The sequence below is a fragment of the Protobothrops mucrosquamatus genome, unplaced genomic scaffold (assembly GCF_001527695.2).
Source record: "Protobothrops mucrosquamatus isolate PMUCROS unplaced genomic scaffold, P.Mucros_1.0 scaffold24, whole genome shotgun sequence".
NCBI lineage: Eukaryota > Metazoa > Chordata > Lepidosauria > Squamata > Viperidae > Protobothrops > Protobothrops mucrosquamatus.
Genome location: NW_015386409.1, coordinates 1403612 through 1424897, shown reverse-complemented (window position 1 = coordinate 1424897; position 21286 = coordinate 1403612). Strand labels below are relative to the sequence as shown.

General features: G+C 38.3%; 2 protein-coding genes across 2 annotated transcripts in view; one reads left to right on the top strand and one right to left on the bottom strand.

Annotated features, from left to right (window-relative positions):
• The window catches only part of SLC26A8 (solute carrier family 26 member 8), a 40899-nt gene extending 32294 nt beyond the window's left edge, over positions 1-8605 (bottom strand). The window contains exons 1-3 of the mRNA XM_029283126.1: positions 8591-8605; positions 7140-7214; positions 1030-1217 (exon numbers count right to left, since the gene is read on the bottom strand). Of these exons, the coding sequence (XP_029138959.1) occupies positions 1030-1217; positions 7140-7214; positions 8591-8605 (278 nt within the window). The remainder of the gene's footprint in view (positions 1-1029; positions 1218-7139; positions 7215-8590) is intronic.
• An 854-nt stretch (positions 8606-9459) lies between these two features.
• On the top strand, positions 9460-17541 carry SHISAL2A (shisa like 2A). Its single transcript, XM_015810863.1, has 3 exons — positions 9460-9641; positions 16599-16744; positions 17438-17541. Exons 1-3 carry the CDS (start codon positions 9460-9462, stop codon positions 17539-17541), a joined length of 432 nt encoding a protein of 143 aa, XP_015666349.1.
• Positions 17542-21286: the final 3745 nt, after the last annotated feature.

Sequence of the window (21286 nt, the reverse complement as noted above, 5' to 3'; positions counted from 1 at the left end):
AGGTGAACCTCCCCCCTCCCCACCACCCTTGTTCCCCCTAAAAATTTCTTAAAACACCCCTTCAAGAAAAACCTCAATTTGTCCAATTTACGAAGTTTTCCATTTGACCCTGCCGCATGCCACCTCTCGGGGTTCCAAACCCCATCCTCGAGGTGGGCCCTTGAAATCTTGTTGGGCCAGGCCTGCGCGAGGGGTGAATTGCGCAGGGCCAATAGGACCGTCCTGTGGTACATGAGTTAGGACGCAAGTCCGGGTGTGGGAGATCGAAAAAAAGGGAGGGGGGGGAGGCCAATCCTCGAAGTTGGTAAACGTTCAGTCCCGGCCACACCAGGTCCTCCATCGGCCGGAACGGGGCCGAAGCCAAGCTCCTCCCGGCCATACTGGGTCCTCCCCCGGCCGATGACAAAGCCGATGACAAAGCCGGGGCCACGCTCTCCTGTGCCCTCCAGTCCTCACCAGGTCCTCCCACGGCCGCAGACAAGGCCGACGTCGGGGTCCTCCGGGCCATACCAGGCCCTCCACTGACAAGACAGGGCCAGGGGAGAGCAGGGCCGGAGCTGAAGCCTCCGCCGCAGGCCGCTCGGTTAGAACAGGTCCAACGCCCGAGCTGGGATTAACATCAGATTTCGCAGTAAGCAATGCGGTTAGCAGCTGCAAATTCTGCCTTACCCAATGTTGCCTATGAAAGGGAACATTGTAACTCTCTGACATTGTAATATGTCAGCAATGGTACCCTGATGTGAAGCTATAATCACTATCTAGCCCCTCTTAAATTGGAACTAGGTTTTTCCACATATTTTCCACTGTTGCCACTCTTCTCTTCATTACTGCAGTTTTATTACACCTGATTTATTGGACCACTGGAGCTAATTTAGCTTTACATAAAAGAGAAGAAACTGTGCACGGTAAAGTCTGTAAACAATGATAACAGTTTCTAATATGATACAGAAAAATGGGGTTTATAGTTTGATCTAGAAACATAACAAAGCTATCAAGTGTTGAGAGGAACAACTTCCTGACTAATCTTACCTGCATTGGATCTTTCGTCCAGGTTTAGGGCTTTCAGATTCTTTGTTGAGCTGGGAATACATTTTTTGGTCATGCTCTTGTTCAAATTCTTCTTCATTGTACACCTTTCTGTTGATGTTATATGGCACCCTTAGTGGCACTCTCTCACTGATAGTATTTGTATCTGGCTCCATTTCATTATATTGATCCTGACATTTTAAGAACAAATCTATTAAATTGGAAGAACATTTTATTTTGTGTCTCTTTTATGCTATTGTTTCCTGGCTCACAATGCTTCTGAAACTCAAAGGCTCATGTTCAAACAGAATGAGGCTGGTTCCTATCGATTAGCCTCATTGTTACTATGTAATATCTGTTATAAGAATTAGAAAACATTTAATAAGGAAAGAAAACCATTTGTGAAGTATCAGACACAATTTAAAAATAAAAAGCTGGACTGTCACCACTGGAACTCTCCTATCTCTTATGCTTTTTCTTAAAATAATATTTATTTAATGCAATGTAAAAAAAAAAAAATCTCTTAATCTGCAGAAAATTCAGAAATGGGTCCCTTCTAGTTCAAAGTATGCTGGTTATGTAAGAAAGAAAAAAAAATGCCAAAACTATTCTGCTCTTTTCCTCAGGACTAATTATCATTCTTAGTTAATTTGAGAATAATTTGAGGAATAATTTGAGAGGGAGAGGCAGTCCTGGCAAGAAACCACTGTGAGAACTATGCAGTGTAAGGATAGTTTTAAGTATTGCTAAAAATGTCTCTTGATAGCTGTTATGTGATATTACAAAAATTGGGTTAATTGACTTTGAGTCTTTCTCCACTTTGATTCATCATGGCACAAACACTGGAACATCTGCCATATCCTCATGATATTATTTTATCTGCTTCCCAGCTTATTAGTGAACCTCCTGTCAAAAGATTACATTTGAATTTCCCACTCAATGTAAGAAAACAAGGTGATGCATTCAGAGACAGCCACAACTAAGGAATCAAAGCCATGCCCCCTTTTTTACATGCATCACATAGGACTTGAATCAAGCTACTACTTGAACTTACTTAAATGTTTATTATCAGAGCAAGATTTTTTTATTTTCTGCCATAAGTAGTAAGACATTTTCCATTTTTTTTACAGTTATCTCCAGCATAAGAAATACAAAATTAACACGAACATGCTGGACATATTGGAAAAAGTCATTTTTGTAATGTTGATTTGTTTGTGAGATCTATCTCCCATGTTTCCACGTGGAGTTCAAGGGAATATACGTAGCAGTCTGTTTTTCCAGGAATAACAAACTGCTGAAAGAAAGCCACTGGCCCACAGCAATTCTGTGAGCTTCCCTGACCAAGGATGGACTCAAACCTGGATCTTTTCAGTCCCAATCCAAGACATACATTACTATACAACCACACACTGTTTCACATTGATTGGCTTTTCTTATTTTCTATTCCTCCTTCATCTTAATTCCACCAGCAGGGTACATGGTACAGGCCTGTGGGTCTGCTCCTTTAAAAATTATTATAAATTTAATTTGGCCTGGAAGAGAATTTTAGTGGATATACTAACTGTATTAACTTAGGGCTTTTCAGGGCTTTGACTTGTTCATGGCCTTCAGTCGAACTAAGATGCTTCTCAAACAGCAAATATGTAGGGAATAACAACATGAAACAACCCTAGTTTCTAATGTTGCCTCCTAAAAGTAGAATCTGAATCTGCAACCAGCTAAATATTTTATTGGTCTGAACTGCCTAATAATTGCTCATCATACTCAACGCTGCCAAAAGACATATTAACTAGGACTCCCTAAGAGGATAGCCTATTCTTGTCTTGCTGCAATGTGAATTCTATAAGGGTTTACAGAATAAAATATTGCAGAGATGAGATACCTCTGTACTCCTTCCTTATCTGGCAATGAGTGTCCCCTGTGCAAAGAGATAATTAATGTACATGTATAAACTGATGAATGGGCTGCTAAAATACACATATTCACTTTCCATGATTCTGTAACTCAACTACTTTTTCTTTTGATAAATCTAACTAGTGAAACACTGTAAGAATCTAAAATTCTTGGTTGTGAATGACTGCTTGGTTCTTGACACTTTTTTCTGACAGGTAGTTTGCTACTACTTATAATATAACTAATTTTATGATATGACATGTGGAGTACAGCAACAGATAACAAGGCGACACCATCAGAATGGTAATTCGGCTCCAGTTTTAGTTTATAATCTCATACTGAATTCCTCTTATTTGCTTATTTTAATATGTATGCATTGTGTTATTTACTAGAGATTTCAATGCTGTTGTCCTGTCTATATTTTTTTAGTTCTTGTAAAAAATTTTTTTTTAATTGCTAGCCATTGGTTATAATAAAGAATTATGATAATTCATTCATTTATATGACACAATGCAGTTTAAATATACTTCCACTTCAAAGTACTTATCCTTAAAAACTATATCTGCAATTTTTTTCTCCCAGAATTGGGTTGTATAAAAAGAAAATAAAATGTGATGTAAAGAGCATGTGAAGTCAGACAAATTATACATGGTTGATCAATGAAATAGAAATGCAAGGAAATAATTTTAAAAGTCCAGAATTGCAATTTCAGGATGACCTTAGATTGATGAACAGTTGATATTTGGGCTCTGCTGATTTATTGGTAATTCATGATAATTATATTTTTGTAAGAACCATTTAAAAATATCATCCATTAATTTTCAGATACTCTAGTTCCTAGAAAATGGATTAAATGCCTTCCACTAACCACTCAGAATTTCTATCCAATGGGAAAAAAATGTTTATGGCAGTAGCATCTATGTAATTGAAAGCAGAAATCCACTAAATTTATGAAACAACAAAGAAAAAATAATATAATATAGTAGGGCCAATCTAAGATATATTGCTATTTGCCATAAAGCACAAGATGCCTTTCACTAAAAATTCTACATATTGAATATAAAGTGAATCTTATTTCAACAGAGGCTGATGACAGGCCCTGAGCATTTACATTTATTCTCATAGTCTCTTCCCACTGTCGGGATAAGTTGTTTGCTTTTCTGGAAAATGCTAAAGCTTTAATTCCTTGGATAATTTGTTACTGCAAATAAAACGAGATGGCTAGACTTCTCATTAAATAAATACTTTATTTAAGGTTCTATTATGATGCCAGCCTGCATTCACAAGGATGCCAGCCTGTTCCTCCAACTGGAAGTACACAGAGAAGAGCAACAAAGATGATTAGGGGACTGGAGGCTAAAACATATAAGGAACGGTTGCTGGAATTGAGTATGTCTAGTTTAACGAAGAGAAGGACGAGGGGGGACATGATAGCAGTGTTCCAATATCTCAGGGGCTGCCACAAAGAAGAGGGAGCCAAGCTATTCTCCAAAGCGCCTGAAGGCAGGACAAGAAGCAACGGATGGAAACTAACCAAAGAGAGAAGCAACCTAGAACTAAGGGGAAACTTCCTGACAGTTAGAACAATTAACCAGTGGAACAACCTGCCTCCAGAAGCAGTGAATGCTCCAACACTGGAAGTTTTTATGAAGAGACTGGACAGCCATTTGTCCGAAATGGTATAGGGTTACCTGCCTGAGCAGGGGGTTGGACTTGATGACCTCCAAGGTCCCTTCCAACTTTATTATTATTATTATTATTATTATTATTATTATTATTATTATTATTATTATTATTATTATTATTATTATTATTATTATTATTATTATTATTATTATTATTATTATTATTATTATTATTATTATTTCTCTGACTCAGAATCAAGATACAAAAAATAGAGTTGGAAAGGACCTTGGAAGTGTAGTTCAAATCCCTTGCTAAAGCAGGACACTGTGTAACATTCAGCATTGGGGAAGACATAACCTTTAACACATAAAAGCAAAGGGAGATGCCTCAGCCCTCCCTCTCATAGAGAAAAGTTCTGTTCTTTTAAAATGAGAGACAAAACTCCAGAGAAATGGAGAAAAAATGTTGCTGGCCATGAGCTGGCTTATACTCTTTCCCAAACGGTTGTGATAAATGGCTGAAATTAACCCCAGATGTCTAGGAGAAAAGAAGTAGGGAACTTTGCTTCTGGATTTATATTACATCTAAGAAATTGGTTAATGGTTAGGCAGAAGCTGCTTTATAGCTTAATTTATTGTGTGTGCGCGCGTGTGTTCTTAAATCTTGTATTCTTTATACCTCTCTCTATAGAGAGTAAGAAAGATGACCTTGAGAGAGATAGGCCAAATCCATTACCAAAGAGACAATGGGGAAAAAAATGACTTCAGTCCAAAACAAGAGAAACTTCTGAAATAAAAGTTAGCCATAAGGTAGGTTTTTTTCTGAAATGAATTTTAAAGATATTTTTTTAAAATGATAAATAATTTTTCCTACAAATAAAAACTCCTCTCCTAGGCAGAAATTCTTGCCCACTCTGGAGTTTGCCTGTTTGTCATGAAGCCACCTTATTCCCCATTAATGGGAACAGGTGAGGTCCTTAGCAAAATATGGAGACTGTGTTTTGTGTTACCTCTATGATTGGTATTACAAGCAGTTCCAATCCTATAAATGAGAAACAGTGATGGGGAAAGTGTCTGCATTGTTCTTTTTATTAAAGATGGGTCTAATTTATAGCACTATTTGCTCACAGAATTGCAAGTAAGAGCTGCAAGCTGAAGCAGCTAAATCCTTATTCAATAATGTAAATCCCTGTGCTTCAATGGAGCTGGAGACTTTTATTTTGTTTCTGTAAGAATTTTCTCCTTCTCACTTTTTAATAGTAGCAATTACTTTTCTAAAATAATTTACATTTTTTTTAGATTTGATTATTAAACTGTTTATACATTCCACTTCTCCCTGTTCCTCCATTCACCCCCCCTCTCTCCCGCATTGTTAACTTACCATTTTTGGTCCAACTCTTTGTTCTCTTTTTTTTCTTTACCAGGTTGATGTTGCTGGTATCTTGGTAACAGTTAGAACTGCTTAGAACCTTTGGTTTTTTTCAAAGTATTATCAATGCCTGTCATTCTTAGTAGCACACAGATTAAACATTCTATTGTCTCATGACAAATGACCAACTTATTTAGCTTTATGCAACCATTTTTGTGTATTCTCCAGGGCCGGGATCATGAAATGCAGTCAGTTATCTCTATAGTGAAAGTCTAGATGGTAAAGATTATATGGAAAAATGTATTGCCTTTGTATCATTTATTTGTTCAATTTCTATGGCCACCCATCTCAGTCAATGACTCTCTTGTAGAATTGCTGTTATTGTATTTTTAGCCATAGTTCTGAAGCACTGTGTTAGTTGAAGGGTGAACTGGGATACACTCTTTCTCGTGTGCTCCTTGAGAACTATAGGACAAATTACCTATGTGTCAAACTCTTTAAGAGTCAAGTACAGTTCAAAACAAAATATCAGCAGCCTGGAACTGTGACTGAACGCCCATTCATTTTGTACTGTATATGCATATACAAACAGGGTGGGGCATTGATTAGAACATTGTACTTGCTATCTTGCAGATTTTGACTACATTCTCACTCTTGCAGATGTCCCTGGGCTTTTCTAATCTCATTTATTAAAAGAAAAAGGGGATTTTCTTCATTTCTAGGATACTTCTTATCTTTGAGTTTGCTAGGGCAAAGCTATCTTCATTTTTTGGGTGATGACCCTTTGATGAACTGGAAATCTAGGCATCTATTTTCCAGAACCTGCAGATGTTCTGAACTTTTCCAAGCCGTCCCCTCTTTTTGAGGTACTGAGAGACCATAATAGCACGACTGTCAGTGATGGTAGAGCTCCAAAGTGAATTTGACCTGTAGTATTTGATTATCTTAGGACAGGTAGATAATTTGGGGTGCTAGAAAAGAACACCAGTAGTAACATTTTTACAGTCTGGAATGGATAACTTAAAAACAACAGTTCAAATTGTAGCTCTAAACTACTGGAGCAAAATCTTTTTCTTTTTAACCAAATATTAACATTTTGCAAAGTGAGTTGACATTTTCTCAGGTTTTCTATGAAATTTTTTCTTATTGAGTTAATTGGTGTTTTTTCAAACCTTCTGATTTTTAAACATTATGCACCAGACAGTAGAGAGTATTCAACATTCTACCTGAGAATTCTGAGGAATCAGAATCTGTAATTTGCCTTTGAGACAAAGCAAAACATTCCTCATATAAACTGAAAGCTGTATAAAATAAATGGAAAAATGAATGAAATAAAGTTATTCACCTGGTCCATTTTTAATTAAGTACCAATTAGAACTAAAGCCACAACCTGAAAGTAGCATATAAGGGTAAATTCCAATGGGAGAGGGATTTTTCTTCTCTTTTCTGAAGTAAAGGAGAGAATAGAAAATTCTATTCCATGGGCCAGCTGACTGGGGCAAAAAGCTCCGAAAGCAACTATCATTTCTGCAAGGAATTGTCAGAGCACTGAAAATGGCGACTGCTTCCAGGAGGCAGGAGGACCAAGTACTCTTTTGGGGTGGGGTAGAGGGAGACAGAGTGGAGGGGCACTGCAGTGTCTGTGTGATGGGTGATAAGGGAGAATGACTGAAGGGGCATTACAGCCGCCATAAATTTGAAACAGGGCTGTATGTAGCTTTTGGGAGGTCTGTCATAACTTTGAACAGTTGTTAAGTGACGTGTCGTATCTTGAAGATTATCTTTATTAAGGACATATTTTTCAGTGCTTAAATAACTACATTGATTCCTGTCCATTTTGTAATGTATTTATCAAGGCTGGGACTGCCCTTCAGAGCCTTTAGCTTGCTTGTATAGTCACTGAAGCTCTCATGATTGCTGAAGCCCATCAACCAGTGCCAGTTTAGTGTAGTGGTTAAAGCACCAGACTAGAAAGCAAGAGATGATGAGTTCAAGTCCTACCTCAGCTGGCTGGTTAACTTTGGGTCACTAACTCTGTCCTAGCCCAACCTACCTCACAGGGTTGTTGTTTGGGAGGGAAATAAGAAGAGGAAGGTGTGCTTGGATATGTTGGCTGCCTTGAGTAATTTGTAAAAACAATAAAGGCGGGATATAAACAAACAGACAAACCAAGGCACAGAGGATGTTGACAGATGTTGACTTTTTAGGGAAGATAACAGACGCTGAAACCTTCTGAGGCCTCAAAAAAGAAAAGTGTTTATCGTAATTGAAATGTCGGGCTTATCTTCTAGAACATAAATCTATCTATGTAATGAAGGCTTTCTTTGAAGGACAAGCAGGGCAAGCAGAGACGGAAAGCCAGATATAGACCGGGTCTAAATTTCAGGACACAGTCGGGTGACGAAGGAATATCATGAGAGGAATTGACACTGGCCTCTCACAGCAGCATTGAAGGGGCTCTTGCTTGGCCAGACCATTTCAGAAATAGTTAACAGCCAGTAGCTTCTTTTAAGCACAGTTGATCCTAGCCGTATCTGGACTTCTCACAGATGAACTCTGCTAGTTCTCAGTGTGTCCTAATGCTCCTTTCTATCATTATTTTTATTGTTGCATTTTTATTTTTTTGCTGAGCCATGACAGCATGGGGTAATCTTCCTGCTTCATTTGAGGATGGTACCTGAGACGAGATCATCCCGGAGCCTGAAAAATTGGTTTTACTGCTACTGCTTTGATGTTTTCTTTTTTTCCCCTCCAAATAAAATATGGTGAAAAATGGGCTTATTTATGATTTACGGAAGACTTGCTTTTAAAAGTGGGGGGGGGGGAACTGTTGCGTGGTTAAAACCCTCGGCCACCAAAGATCGGACTTCTAATTAAAGGACCTCCAGATTTTGAAGCTTACAGATCTTAGGTAAGTTGTTGGGTTGCTCCTATGCCCCAAACAGGAATTGGCAACCGCATCTTTCTCAGAGTGATTTTTTTTTTTTTTACAAAGCGTGACTACAAATATCTATGAATGCAAGTCACCCTGGACCTTTCTTTGTTATTAATTCAGTGAGAGAATGGAGACTGAAGACATCAAGGTTAATTCGACTGTGTGTCATTTTTGTATGGTTTGAATTTGTCATGCTGAAAATCTCCCGAGAAGAAGGAAAACTGGAACAACTATCATATTTAACAAGAAAAGGCAAAAGTTTATGCAGAATTTTTTTTTTTTTTACCACGGAAAACAGAAAAGGCGCTGTTGGACGTCACCCCGGTTCTCTTTTAGTTTACAAAATATCATAGGCAGAAGTCGCAAGATTGAATCGGAGGGGCGGGGCCCTGGGCCACAGGGCGGGGCGTCGCGAAAGGCTGCAAGGAGCCTCTTCGGGAGAGTCGCTGGCGGAGGGTGAAAGCCGAGCCGTCAAAGCCCCGGGCGTCGAGGCGATTTCTCCACTGCCTCGGCTCTGGGTTCGCTTCCAGCCGTTTCTCGTCCCCGAAAGTAGGCAAAACGACGAAGAGCTCCGCACGAGACTCGGCCAATCCCCGGGCGGGCAGCGCACCATGAGCGCCGATTGCAGCAGCTACGTGAACGCCGATAAAGTGCTGGTGGGCTCCTTCAGCTGCCCGCGGGAAGACGGCGAGGCTGATGCGATCTATTGCTGCGGCTTCCAGGACATCAAGTATTGTTGCGACGACCCTAACAGTTTTTTTCCTTACGAGCACAACTATATGTGGTGGCTCAGGTGAGAATAGGAAGGGCGTTTTCCGCCTTGTCCTAACCCAGAAGGTACATCAGTTGGGATAAGGGGGCTGGTTGCTGCTGCTTTAAGAGCAGGATCCGAACCATCGGGGAATAAGATGATATTGTTATGCACTCTGCACATGCTCAGGAGGGAGATATTACCTTGGGGTCCTCTAGAGTGAACACCGGAGCTCTAGCCCCAGTGCAAAACATGGGAGTTGCTGATCTTGGTTGCAGAAGGAACAGAGTGTGGACAGATCTAATGTTACTGTAAAGCAACAAATAAAGGGGATGTGACAGTTGTAATATGGAACCTGATAGTCCATTCTTCCTTATTCCTGAGCTCAATTTGGCTTGCCTTTCTAGACGTGTTGGATCCCCATCATTCCCACTCACTCATGCAAATTATAATTGCAGATGATAACAGTCATCTGCCATTGTGGTGCCTGGAGAGGGATTAGGCTTTCTGACCTAATTGCCATGGTTGTTTGGAAGTTACTTGAAATAGGTCAATTTTCCTTTACAGTTTCAGGATGCAAACAGTTTTCAGAAAGCGTATGGTGAAGTGAGAGGTATTTGCAACAGCATAAAATAACAACACCTACAGGAGATACTTTAATGTAGAATAATTATTTTTTTCCTGTAGAGTTTGAATGTAAGCTTTAAAAAGCCAATGAAACCTGAATGTTAGTAAGATAGCTTTAAAAAAAAAGGTAATAATCACAGATCATAGATCTGATGTGAAACCATTCCATTTGGAGCATTAGTTAGATATTGTAGTGGAGTGCTTGGTGCTCTCTGAGCTTAGTTGTTTGCTTGCAGACATTTCATTACCTGACTAGGCAATATCATCAATGCTAGCACTGATATTGTTACCCAGCATGGTAATGAAATGAGCTATATATATTCTCTTCTGTTGAAAATACTATAGTCTTTGTTTGGTTCTTCTGTGCTTGAACACCTAAAGGTGATTCATAATTACTCCAGGCAATGCCATGAATAGTTATTTAGAAGACTGTGCTAATTATAGTATGTGGAAAACTGCCTAATTTCAGGACTTGTTCCAGTACTCCAGAAACAAGATTTGACTCAATCTGAGAGCAAATCTGGTGTCACTCAGAAAGCTGATCAGAATGAGATTCAGAAAACCGAAGCACCCTCTCTCCTCTCAGAGAACACAAGAAATACAAATTTGCCTTTTTGTTTTTCCAACCAGGGATAGTATTTTCCTGCAAACTTGATAGCTATGAAGATATACAGTAAAATACAGAAAATTTCATTAAGCATATTGAAAAGTCAACCAACTCATGGATATTCTCTTTTTCTTCTTCTTCTTGTGCCATATCCGTTATCGGACGTTGGCGATCATGTTGGCGATCCTGTTTTTATCAGCAGCCGCACAAAAAAGTGCTGCTGAGTTTTGTCCAAACCAATCCCTTAGATTTTGAAGCCACGATGTTCTTCTTCTGCCTGGACCTTGTTTGCCTTCAATCTTTCCTTGGAGGATTAAATGGAGTATGCCGTATTTTTCTGGGTGTCGCATCACATGTCCGAAATATTCTAATTTTTGTTTTTTAATTGTTTCGATGATTTCCCTTGGCTTTCCCAGGCGGCTTATCACCTCCTCATTTCTGATCTTGTCAACCCAGCTTATACATAACAGCCACCTGTAAATCCACATTTCAAATGCTTCTAGTCTCTTCAGGTGGCCTTCTGTCAGGTGGCCTTCTAAATATTCTCTAGAAATTAAATTTGCTTAGTTTTTGTAAGTTAATCCAGCTCATAAAATTGATATGAGTACAAGGTGATGCTGTCAAACATACTGTCAGTGTGGGAGTTTGCTGGCAGCTGTGCATATTGTTTGTGACTGGTTTGAACTAACTAGCACAATCATCTAGCAGCCTTGCAAATGGCATGATTAAAGTCAAGTCAAGTCAAGAAGTGCAGCACAGCAATTCAGCAAGCCAACGTGATTGATCAGAAGTTTCATTTTAGTGTTTCAGTTACACTATAAAAGAAAAAAACACACTCTGTTTTGCCCTAGCCTGTTATTTGGGAAACTGTGATCATTTCACTTAAGGAGAGGAGAGTCTCTACTTTTTGTTGGACAATTTTCTGATGGTGAACAATTAACTTAGAAGCCTTTGTGAGTATGTATGTATATTAAAATGATAGAACCAAAGGCAAAAATGGGGAAAAAATAGTCCAGTTCTTTGCTGTAACTCAGTTGCCAACAATTTCTACAGATCAATTTATTAAATGTTATCGGTTTTATCTACAGCAGATAAAAATTTTGCATTGGAGAAACTCTTAATAAAAAGAATTCATACTCTATGCAGTGTGTAATTATAGAGAGCCATAACTATTTTCTCTCCCAAAAGTTCATAATTCACTACATTTTTACTGGCTTTAAATGATGCATATTAATTTTCCCAAGGAGCCTTTCTTTCTAACATCAGCCCATTTCCTTATTTCAAAATGGTTTGCCCAAATAGTGTTGAAAGATTTATCCTTATTGGACAATTCTGAACCCAGCCTTTTGCTTGTCTTGAGGGTGTATCAGTCAACAGCACAGAATATAGACTCATAAAGCAAGATTCTTGAATAACTGTGGCTCAAATTGTTTTGAATAACAATAGCTTCTGTTTTGCTTCACGTAAGCAGTTTTGGTTGCCACAATGTAAAAAAGATGTTGAGACTCTAGAAAGAGTGCAGAGAAGAGCAAGAAAGATGATTAGGGGACTGGAGGCTAAAACATAAAAAGAACGGTTGCTGGAACTGGGTATGTCTAGTTTAATGAAAAAATGACTAGCAGTGACATGATAGCAGTGTTCCAATATTGCTGTTTAGATTCCTTCTGTTTTCTTTTCCTTTTTGTATGGCGTGTATGAGGGCATTTCTTTCTCTGCATTGCTAGCAAGATGAGGCAGTGATTTTTTCCCCTTTTTATTTCTCAACCAGCAGGTGTGAAAATGATTTGGGAATTGAAGAGCTGAGGGTATGTTGCCCTCAAGCAGGAATTATACTGTAAGACAGGCAATGACAGCCTTCAAAGCAAATGGATTGGGACAGTTTGTTCTTTATGACACCCCTCCCAAGATTCTGGTAACTACACCCACAAAGGACCTGGTGTAATTAAGGATCCCTTTCTTTTCTCCCTAGGATAAGATTGAAAAAAAAAATCTGGTAAAAGGATACTATTTATGAGCAGGATAAAATCAAAATGGAACATGGCTGAGTTTGAAAACAGTTGAATCTAGCTGGGGGCTATGGAGAAAAACATTCCAGGAAAAATATCTCTTTAGTGGATCCCCAGTGAGACAGTTGAGCTGCAGATCAGAATGCTTTCTCCCCACCCTATTTCCTGGTCATTGACAATAATCTTAGTAGACCTACATAATGAATTATTAGAATCAGTCCATCACATGGCATAGCTGGGAGAAACCTGACATGTAATAAAAAGCTATTTGTATACTAATTGCGGGCAAATTTGCAAAGCGTGACTACAAATATCTATGAATGCAAGTTACCCTGGACCTTTCTTTGTTATTAATTCAGTGAGAGAATGGAGACTGAGGCATCAGGGTTAATTCGACTGTGTGACATTTTTGTATGGTTTGAATTTGACATGCTGAAAATCTCACGAGAAGAAGGAAAACAACTATCATATTTAACAAGAAAAGGCAAAAGTTTATGCAGCATTCTAACCAAGAATTCCATGACTTTAGATTTTCTTCCTTTGAATCCATTATGTAACCACTTCATGAACAACCCAAAAGTATGCCTGTGAGATTTAGCCCTTGGCATTTTATGATCAGCATCAAAACAGTGTACAATCTTGCAGGGTCACTGGCAAATGCTTTAGTCTAGTGCTAAAACAAAATGATGCAAAAATCTAAAGAGGAAATTGGGTAGGCTGATCTCAGGAAACTGATTCCAAGGCTGATCTCAGGAAACTGATTCCAAGGCTGATCTCAGGAAACTGATTCCAAGGCAAAGATGAAAAGGATCAGGGGCTGGTGGACTATCCTGATCAAGCAGAAGGTCAGGCTTTGTCAGGGAGAGTACAAGAAGTCTATATGTCTTGTCTTTAGTAAGTTGCTCAGTGGGGTGGTTCAAAAACCAAGGCAGTTTTTTAGTGGATCAGCTGATTTCTCTGCTCTAAGAAGTTGCAGCCTTTCTATCTACCATTATCTGACCTATAAATCTTACCCAAGTAATTTCGTTCACCTGCATATTGTCCTGCAATGCAGGTAGTAAATCATCTGGCCTTGCTTTTCTATTGTTTGACCCATTGGTACCTTAGAGCAGTAATTCCCAATCGGTGATTTGAAGATGGATGGCGATTAATGAAGAGAATGCAAATAGTCCTTTGTTTAGACACTAGATTCTTTAGGTATATATTTAATGGTAAAAAGTTTGTGAAGTTACTGTATCTCATGAAGGTTTGACATTCTTGCCTAAATTAAACAGGAGTTCTAATGGGAACATTACGGTCTTAAGAGGCCTGGCAATCTCCTGGGATTCTGGCCATTTATGTTATGTATAAACAAATAATATTTATTGTTATTTAATTTGGGGGCGGGTCACATATCAATTCCACTGGTTGTACTTGGGCACCTGGCAGGTGGTACGTGTACGATGGGTTGAAAAGCACTGTAAAAAAAAGTGTAAAAAAAAAAGTGTAAAAGTGGATGAGATGAAGTGGCGGAAGTGCCAGAGAGGCCTGGGGGAGAATCAGCTGGAGCTGCGGTGTTGCTGGGGCTCTGCTGAGAGCCCAGGATCGGCACGCGCGGCTATACCTGATCGGCGCTTCCGGCAGCCTGGGGGGTGGCCGGCAGCCACATGCAGTCTTGAGGCAGAGATTCAGCTGGAGCAGCGGTGTTTCTGGGGCTCTGCTGAGAGCCCAGGATTGGTGTGTGCACGTCCAGCTGATCGGCGCTCCCAGCACAACCAGAAGAGAAAAGGAGGAGGAGGTGGGGAGAGCGGAGAGGATATAAAAGGAGGAGGGGGAAGAGAGAGGAGAGGATATAAAAGGAGGAGGGAGAGAGAAGAGAGGATATAAAAGGAGGAGTAAAACGGGTACTTTTTTCCTTTTTTTACGGTTTTATTTTATTAGATTATAGAATAAAATACAAAAATACAAAAGCAAATAGTGGTGAGGAAAAAGGGAAAGAAAAGTGAGGGGGAGAAGGGAAAAAGAAAAGAAAAGGCATTGACTTCCAACTTCCTCTGTTGCAGTAGAATGAAGCATTAATATCGAATCTCAACTTTTTACTTTTCCATAATAGTATAAACTTTCTATAACAACAAATGAATCTAATCAGTAAAACCCAAAATTCCCCCCTCCTCTTTTTTTTTTAGTCATCAAGTTTTTGACACCTTGCTAAGCACTGGTGGCACTCAAATATTGTCATGTCCTAAAAGTGGTACAATCTGTGAAAAGGTTGAAAAACCCTGCTCTATTTTCCCCATTATGATTTAACATCCATGTAAAATAGCGGGCAGAATTGTTTGGATTTCTGCAGTAAAGTGCCGTCAGTTTTGTTTCTCGTTTACATCACTTGCTGAAAATATCAGAGATGGAATAAAAATATATATAGAATGCTGAGACATTGGAATAGACCTTGTAGACAGTAGTTGGGATTCCTAATGCCATTTTCAAGTGCTCTTCAATAATAAAATCATTTTTTTTAAAAAAAAATATAGAAGATCACTGCAATAGATCAAAGGTCTCAATTTGGGTTTTCATTCATAATGTGGAGAATTTAAGTTCTGAATTCAACTTGCCTATTATATGCAAAGTTATTAATACTATGCTCTTAGGATCTGTGGTTTTTAATTTTGGTGAATGGAAACTACCCAGTGGAATGATATGTGACGTGCTCAGATACAAACTAGATTTGTGAGGTAGTTGTATGTGTTATATGATTTTATCTGTCCTGTTAAGAAGTGAGGGATCTATTCCATACCAAAAAAGAGCATGACGTAAAACCTAAGTTTCCTGCTTTTCATCATTTCTATGGGGGTTTTATGCTATTTTTATATGTTTTCCTCACAAGCGTGGATTGCTCCTGAGAGCAACAAAATAAAAGTGGATAGGTTGTATTCTTCCTCTTTTGCCTATTTCTTTTGATATAGTAAGTAAACTGTCATCTTGATTTATATCCAAACAGAATAAGTAAGGACTTAAGATATATACAATTCCCCTATCTTTATTAGTTTGCCCTATGGATGCAATAGAAATGATAAGAGTCTACATTCAGCTTTTCATTTAATTTTGAATCCATTGGATGAAGTGATGTAAATTATTCTTAGCTTCATTTCTGCTCAGAATGCTACCAACTACATTATTTAATTTATAAAGAAAACACATAAAAGATAATCAGCACTTTGTTATACTTGTGGTACTCCAAATCAAAGTTAAAAGTCTCCCCAGGCTTACTGAACCATGCTACTTTCTATTTTCCATTGAGTTATCTTGCTTTATTTTACTACTGATTCTTTGCAAAGTTTAAGGATGTGCACGCAAAAGGGAATCCTTTGCCTATTTGAGATGCTTCAGGAGAGTGCAGACATTTCCTCCCTTTATCCAATTATTTGTTTAACAGAAGGCAAGGATTTAAGAAGGACTTCACTTAAATTGATTTTACCTGGATTTAATTCCATGAATTTGAAAGGAATGTGTCTTGATTTATACAAGTTTAGCCAAGAGCAACATCAAATGCAGTAATTCAAGGAAATACAATAAAAGCAGCACCTTAGATGAAGTTTGCTCTACAGGTCTAATCCAGCCGGAAAAGGCTTTTGGTGAATTGTTATAACATAATTCAGCTTCCATGAGAACTATCAAGGGAAATCTATAAACATCTGTCTTTCTCCATTAAATAAATGCAGCACTAATGCCTTTTAAAGGGTTTGACAATGTCCTTAAATTCATTGCGCTTTCTTTTCTCAGTATTGGTGCGCTTATTGGCTTGTCGGTTGCAGCAACGGTCTTGCTGGCTTTTCTCATCACGGTGTGTGTCCTCTGTTACTTGTTTATCAGCAAGAAGCCACGCAACAAATTGGATACAGGTTTAACCTTGAGCTTAGAAGCAGCAGGTAAGATCTCCCTGTTCTGTGGAAAAGATTCACCTATTTCCTTAATTAAAATCATTCGGTGGTAATCGGTTTTCCATTTCATCTGGATTTTAAAATGTTCCGACACCCACCATTTTTATGAAAGCACCCAAAGAAGCTTGCCCTATTCCAAACAAAGATGCAACATGCGACACAAACATTCCGTTCAGTAAAATTAAAAACCAATCAACAATTAAAAGCCTAGTAAAATGGACTGTCTTTACTATTTTTCTAAATATTGGTGGAGTTGGAACTAAATGCTCCTTCAGAGAGAGACCATTTCATAACCAGGGAGCTTCCCTGAATGAAATACAGATCCTCTGAGCCTCCCCAAAGCAGATGGAATGAAGCAACAATTACGCTTCTTGTAATTGTAGAATACCTTCTCAGTCTGGCACATTTTAGATATTGCAGGGATTGTAAGTCTCAGGCTTGCCAGCCAGGATGAGAGTTGCAGTCCCAACACATCTGGGGGGGGCATTAAATTGCAGAAGGCTACTGCAGGGAGCGAAAATAAAAGCAAGAGCAATCATTTGGAAACTTTCAGGAATATCTGTCAGGGAAACATGGATTCGATGGTGTGAGATAACTTAGCCTAGCTACTTGGGTATTTTTTCTAAACATTTTAGTCTATTTATGAGATGCTGATACTTGCAAATGTTTGATTTATTTCAGTTTGTCTTAGCAACTGGATTTGTACTGTTGTTTTTCAGGCAGAGATATTAGAAGAAATTCTTCAAGTTGAAGGAAGATATACGGAACAGAACTGGTTCAATTGAGTTCTGCAAGCAGTTAGGTACAGTGTTCTTTCTATGTACTAACTGTGTAGCTGAGGTTTGCTTTTGACCCAGGAAAGATGGCATAATCATCCTAAAAGTGTATACAGTCGGAGGGATATAGCAGGGAGAAGATAACGTCAAAAGTTCCATTTTATCATAAGCTTCATCCCTTTTGTAGGTGCTTCATACTGCCTGCTTGCATGAAGACTGCAGTTCTTGTGTTTCAATGGTGCGACTTGATTTTCATCAGTTTGAAAATGTTCATATGAGCACCTTGGCTTCTAATAGCGTAATTATAGTAGGGGCATATTTGATTCCTCTAGTTAAAACTATATTAAAAATATAGTTGCCAATATGTTCTATTGCTAGTATTTTAAAGAAGAGATTGGATAACCATTTGACTGAAATGGTGTAGGAGCTTCTGCTTTGATCAGAGAGTTAGATAGAAAACTTCCAAAGTCCCTTCCAACTCTGTTTTTCTGAGATGGCTGCATACAAGTCGATGGATGGATGGATGGATGGATGGATGGATGGATGGATGGATGGATAGATAGATAGATAGATAGATAGATAGATAGATAGATAGATAGATAGATAGATAGATAGATAGATAGATAGGAAGCAAGTCATTGCACTTTCCCGTGACTTGGAAAACCATCCCTAGCTATTTAAAGATGCTTGGTCTAGCTTAACTTTCTGACTTTCTTGCAAAAACCGTGATCTTGATTTTATTAAGCTTAATCTATAGCAAATGAGCTTTACAAAAGAGAATCAAGGCCCTTGTTACCCTCCTTAATTCTATTGGGATCCAAAGTATAACAGCCATATAATCTATGCTTAACATAAGGTTATATGCTAACCTTAGGGGGATGATGTTGCATTTTATCTATGTTATACAGTATATTAAAAAATATTAATATTCAGGCCCAGCTGTCTGCATCACACAGTTGCGATTCAGCTGAGACGGGAAGATTTAGCCTTTAGAGGGAAGCTGTGCAACTAAACATTGATCCATGTGGATTACTTTTCTAGTAGCATGACTTCGTATCTGAGCTTGGATTTCTCAAAGATTTGTAGATTGATCTATAAGGATTTAGATTTAGAATTTTAAAAATGACAAGCACTTTTTCTAACAGAAAAACCTGCTCCCAGTCTGTTTTTTAGTTCCTAGCCAAAAATGAAATATGCTGGTTTATGGTCAGATATTAAATGTTGTGCAATTTCAATCTCCTGCTTTCCTTAACCTTCTCTGACTAAGTGGCCTCCAGATGCTATGAATTACAGTTTCCTTATTTCCTAGCTTAATACAGCATTGGTCCTGCAAATCATGTTTAGGGAAGCTTACACTGGAACCAATTGAAACAGGACTGTATCAGTTCCATTATGGAAAGATGCCCTTGGTGATACGTGGAGGAATAGAAACTAGCTTTTTTGTATCCACCTCTGTGAGAATTAAAAACTGTTCAGGAAAAGAAGACTTGATTTGCTTTATTTCTGTTCCATTTTGTAGCAATAAAACATTGGCATGGTGATACATTGGGAATATATCTTCTAGTGCTACCCAGAAGATTATATCATTCTTCCTCTCAAGATGATTTTGATTTTGTTGTGGAATACTAGCAGACTAACTGGCATACCACCCCTGAATAGCATTGATTCACTATTCTCAAGAGAATGTTAGAATACTTTCTTTCTTCCCGTACTATCTTCTTGATTTGTTTAAATTAGGACTAAAGTAGATGCATTGAGGGAATCTGTGAAAGGACTTAAATATTTCTCTAGTTTAGATATGTTAAACTTCAGTTGCCATAATTCTTATCCATCTACATGGCAGCCCATGGAGAAAGCAGTTTTATTGTTTTGTTTTTATATTAGGTGTCTCGCAGGATTTTCTTGCTTATGGAGGAAATGTTCTGAGGGTGGGAAATAGGGTACGAAAAGGTTCTTCCTGATTTTGCATTCTTTTGGAGTTCCAATAAAATTATATAAGATGAATGGCATGAGCTGAAGTGTAACAACATTGTCTTGGGAGCATTTCTTCATGAGAATTTTGCCTCAGTTCACTGCCATCTCTGAACTTCTCTGATCAACCAGAGTTGGCTGCTTTTGAGAGCTGAATTGGTTATGAACACTGAAAGCTAAAGCTGTTGCAATTTCTTTGAAACATACCTAATATTATCGTTGATATTTTGTGGCTCTGTGAAGCTTATCCATGATCCATTTCCCAATTGGCTTTTACATGCAGGAGACAGATGGTGGTACAGATTCCACTCTCTTTTTTTTAACAAAAGACTTTGTCTAGCAGTTTCCCATTATAGCTACAAGGAAGATAGTCATTAGGAAATAACTTTGAGTTTACTTTTGTATGAGGTACTATTTCAGATTGTGCCTAGGCTCAGTGACCATGAAATTCATCAAATGACTTTATTTTCATTCCTGTTTGGCTAGCTGAAGGAAACGTTGTTTGTTTGTGATGTACTTGTGCTTCAGGTAAAGATAATTGACTTTAAACTGGTTTGAAAGGATTAGGAAAATGAAAACAGTTCTGGTATGGAAGTGCTCTCTCATCTCAGAAAACCTTCAAATCAGTCCTATAGGTATCCTTTCAATAAAACAAAATGCAAGAATCTTAATCATGGTTTTCCTACATTACATATGATTTGGTCCAGCCTGATTTGTTAATCATATTCTCTGTTTCATCTAGAGTTATTCAGTTGATCATTGTTGAGGGTATGTAGAAATGTGTATTTGAAAATGGCATGAAGCCATTCCTCTTAAGTCAGTGGTTCTCAACCTGTGGTCCATGGATCCCTGGGGGGCCGTGATGTCGTCACAGGAACCCACAAAGACATGAAGAAATGTTATGATTTAAATCTTGATTTATGTTTTGGTGGTGTGTGGCCATGGTGTGTGGGCACAAAAGGTATTTAAAAGGGGCCCATGGTGAAGAAAAAGTTGAGAACCACTGCTCTAAGTAGTTAATTCAGCGCCCTCTGCCTTATCTATAGGGAGAATATAATTCTCTGAATATTCAAATGGCCTACTAACCCTAGGGCATTTGGAGAGTATTGGACAAAATGAGGACAGGGTTCAAGTATTTCTAGATAAAAAACTGGTTCTAAGCTCTGTTCAGCCAGTTAATTTCATTAGGGTTAATAATGGAGTCTCACAGTATTTGTACTGTCTTCATAGCATTAGTGTGATAATTTTAAAAAATCCTTGTATGGTCTCCTAAACTCTTTGAAGGAAATACAGTTTGTATATGTGTTTATTGTGCTTCCTGTTTGTTTCCCTAGCAAAGAAGTGCATTTGTCCAAAGGCACCAGCAAAGTATTCCAGAAATGAAGGCATTCATTTTAGACTGTGAGAATTCAGTGCAAAAAAAGTGCCAGCGTATGTATGCCCGTGTGTGTTTGTGTACTCCCTTCTTGTTTTCTTGCCATGCTAATTGTTAGTTATGCTCAGAGCCAACCTGAATATATGCCCAGAAATATAACATACTTGTCACTATTAATTTAGAATTTTAGGCCCTGATCCTGTAATCCTGAAAAGGCCTATATTGTCTTACACAGGCAAAGTTAGAACCTTAATCATTTTTAATAATCCAGTAGTGGCTTTACAAAAGTGATAAAAAGAATACTAAACAAAATCATCCTGTATATTTCATTACTTCTGGATCAAAATGTGATGGTTTTCTTGGATTAGTATACTCTGTTGTAAAAAGCTACAGATTTGTTCCCTCACA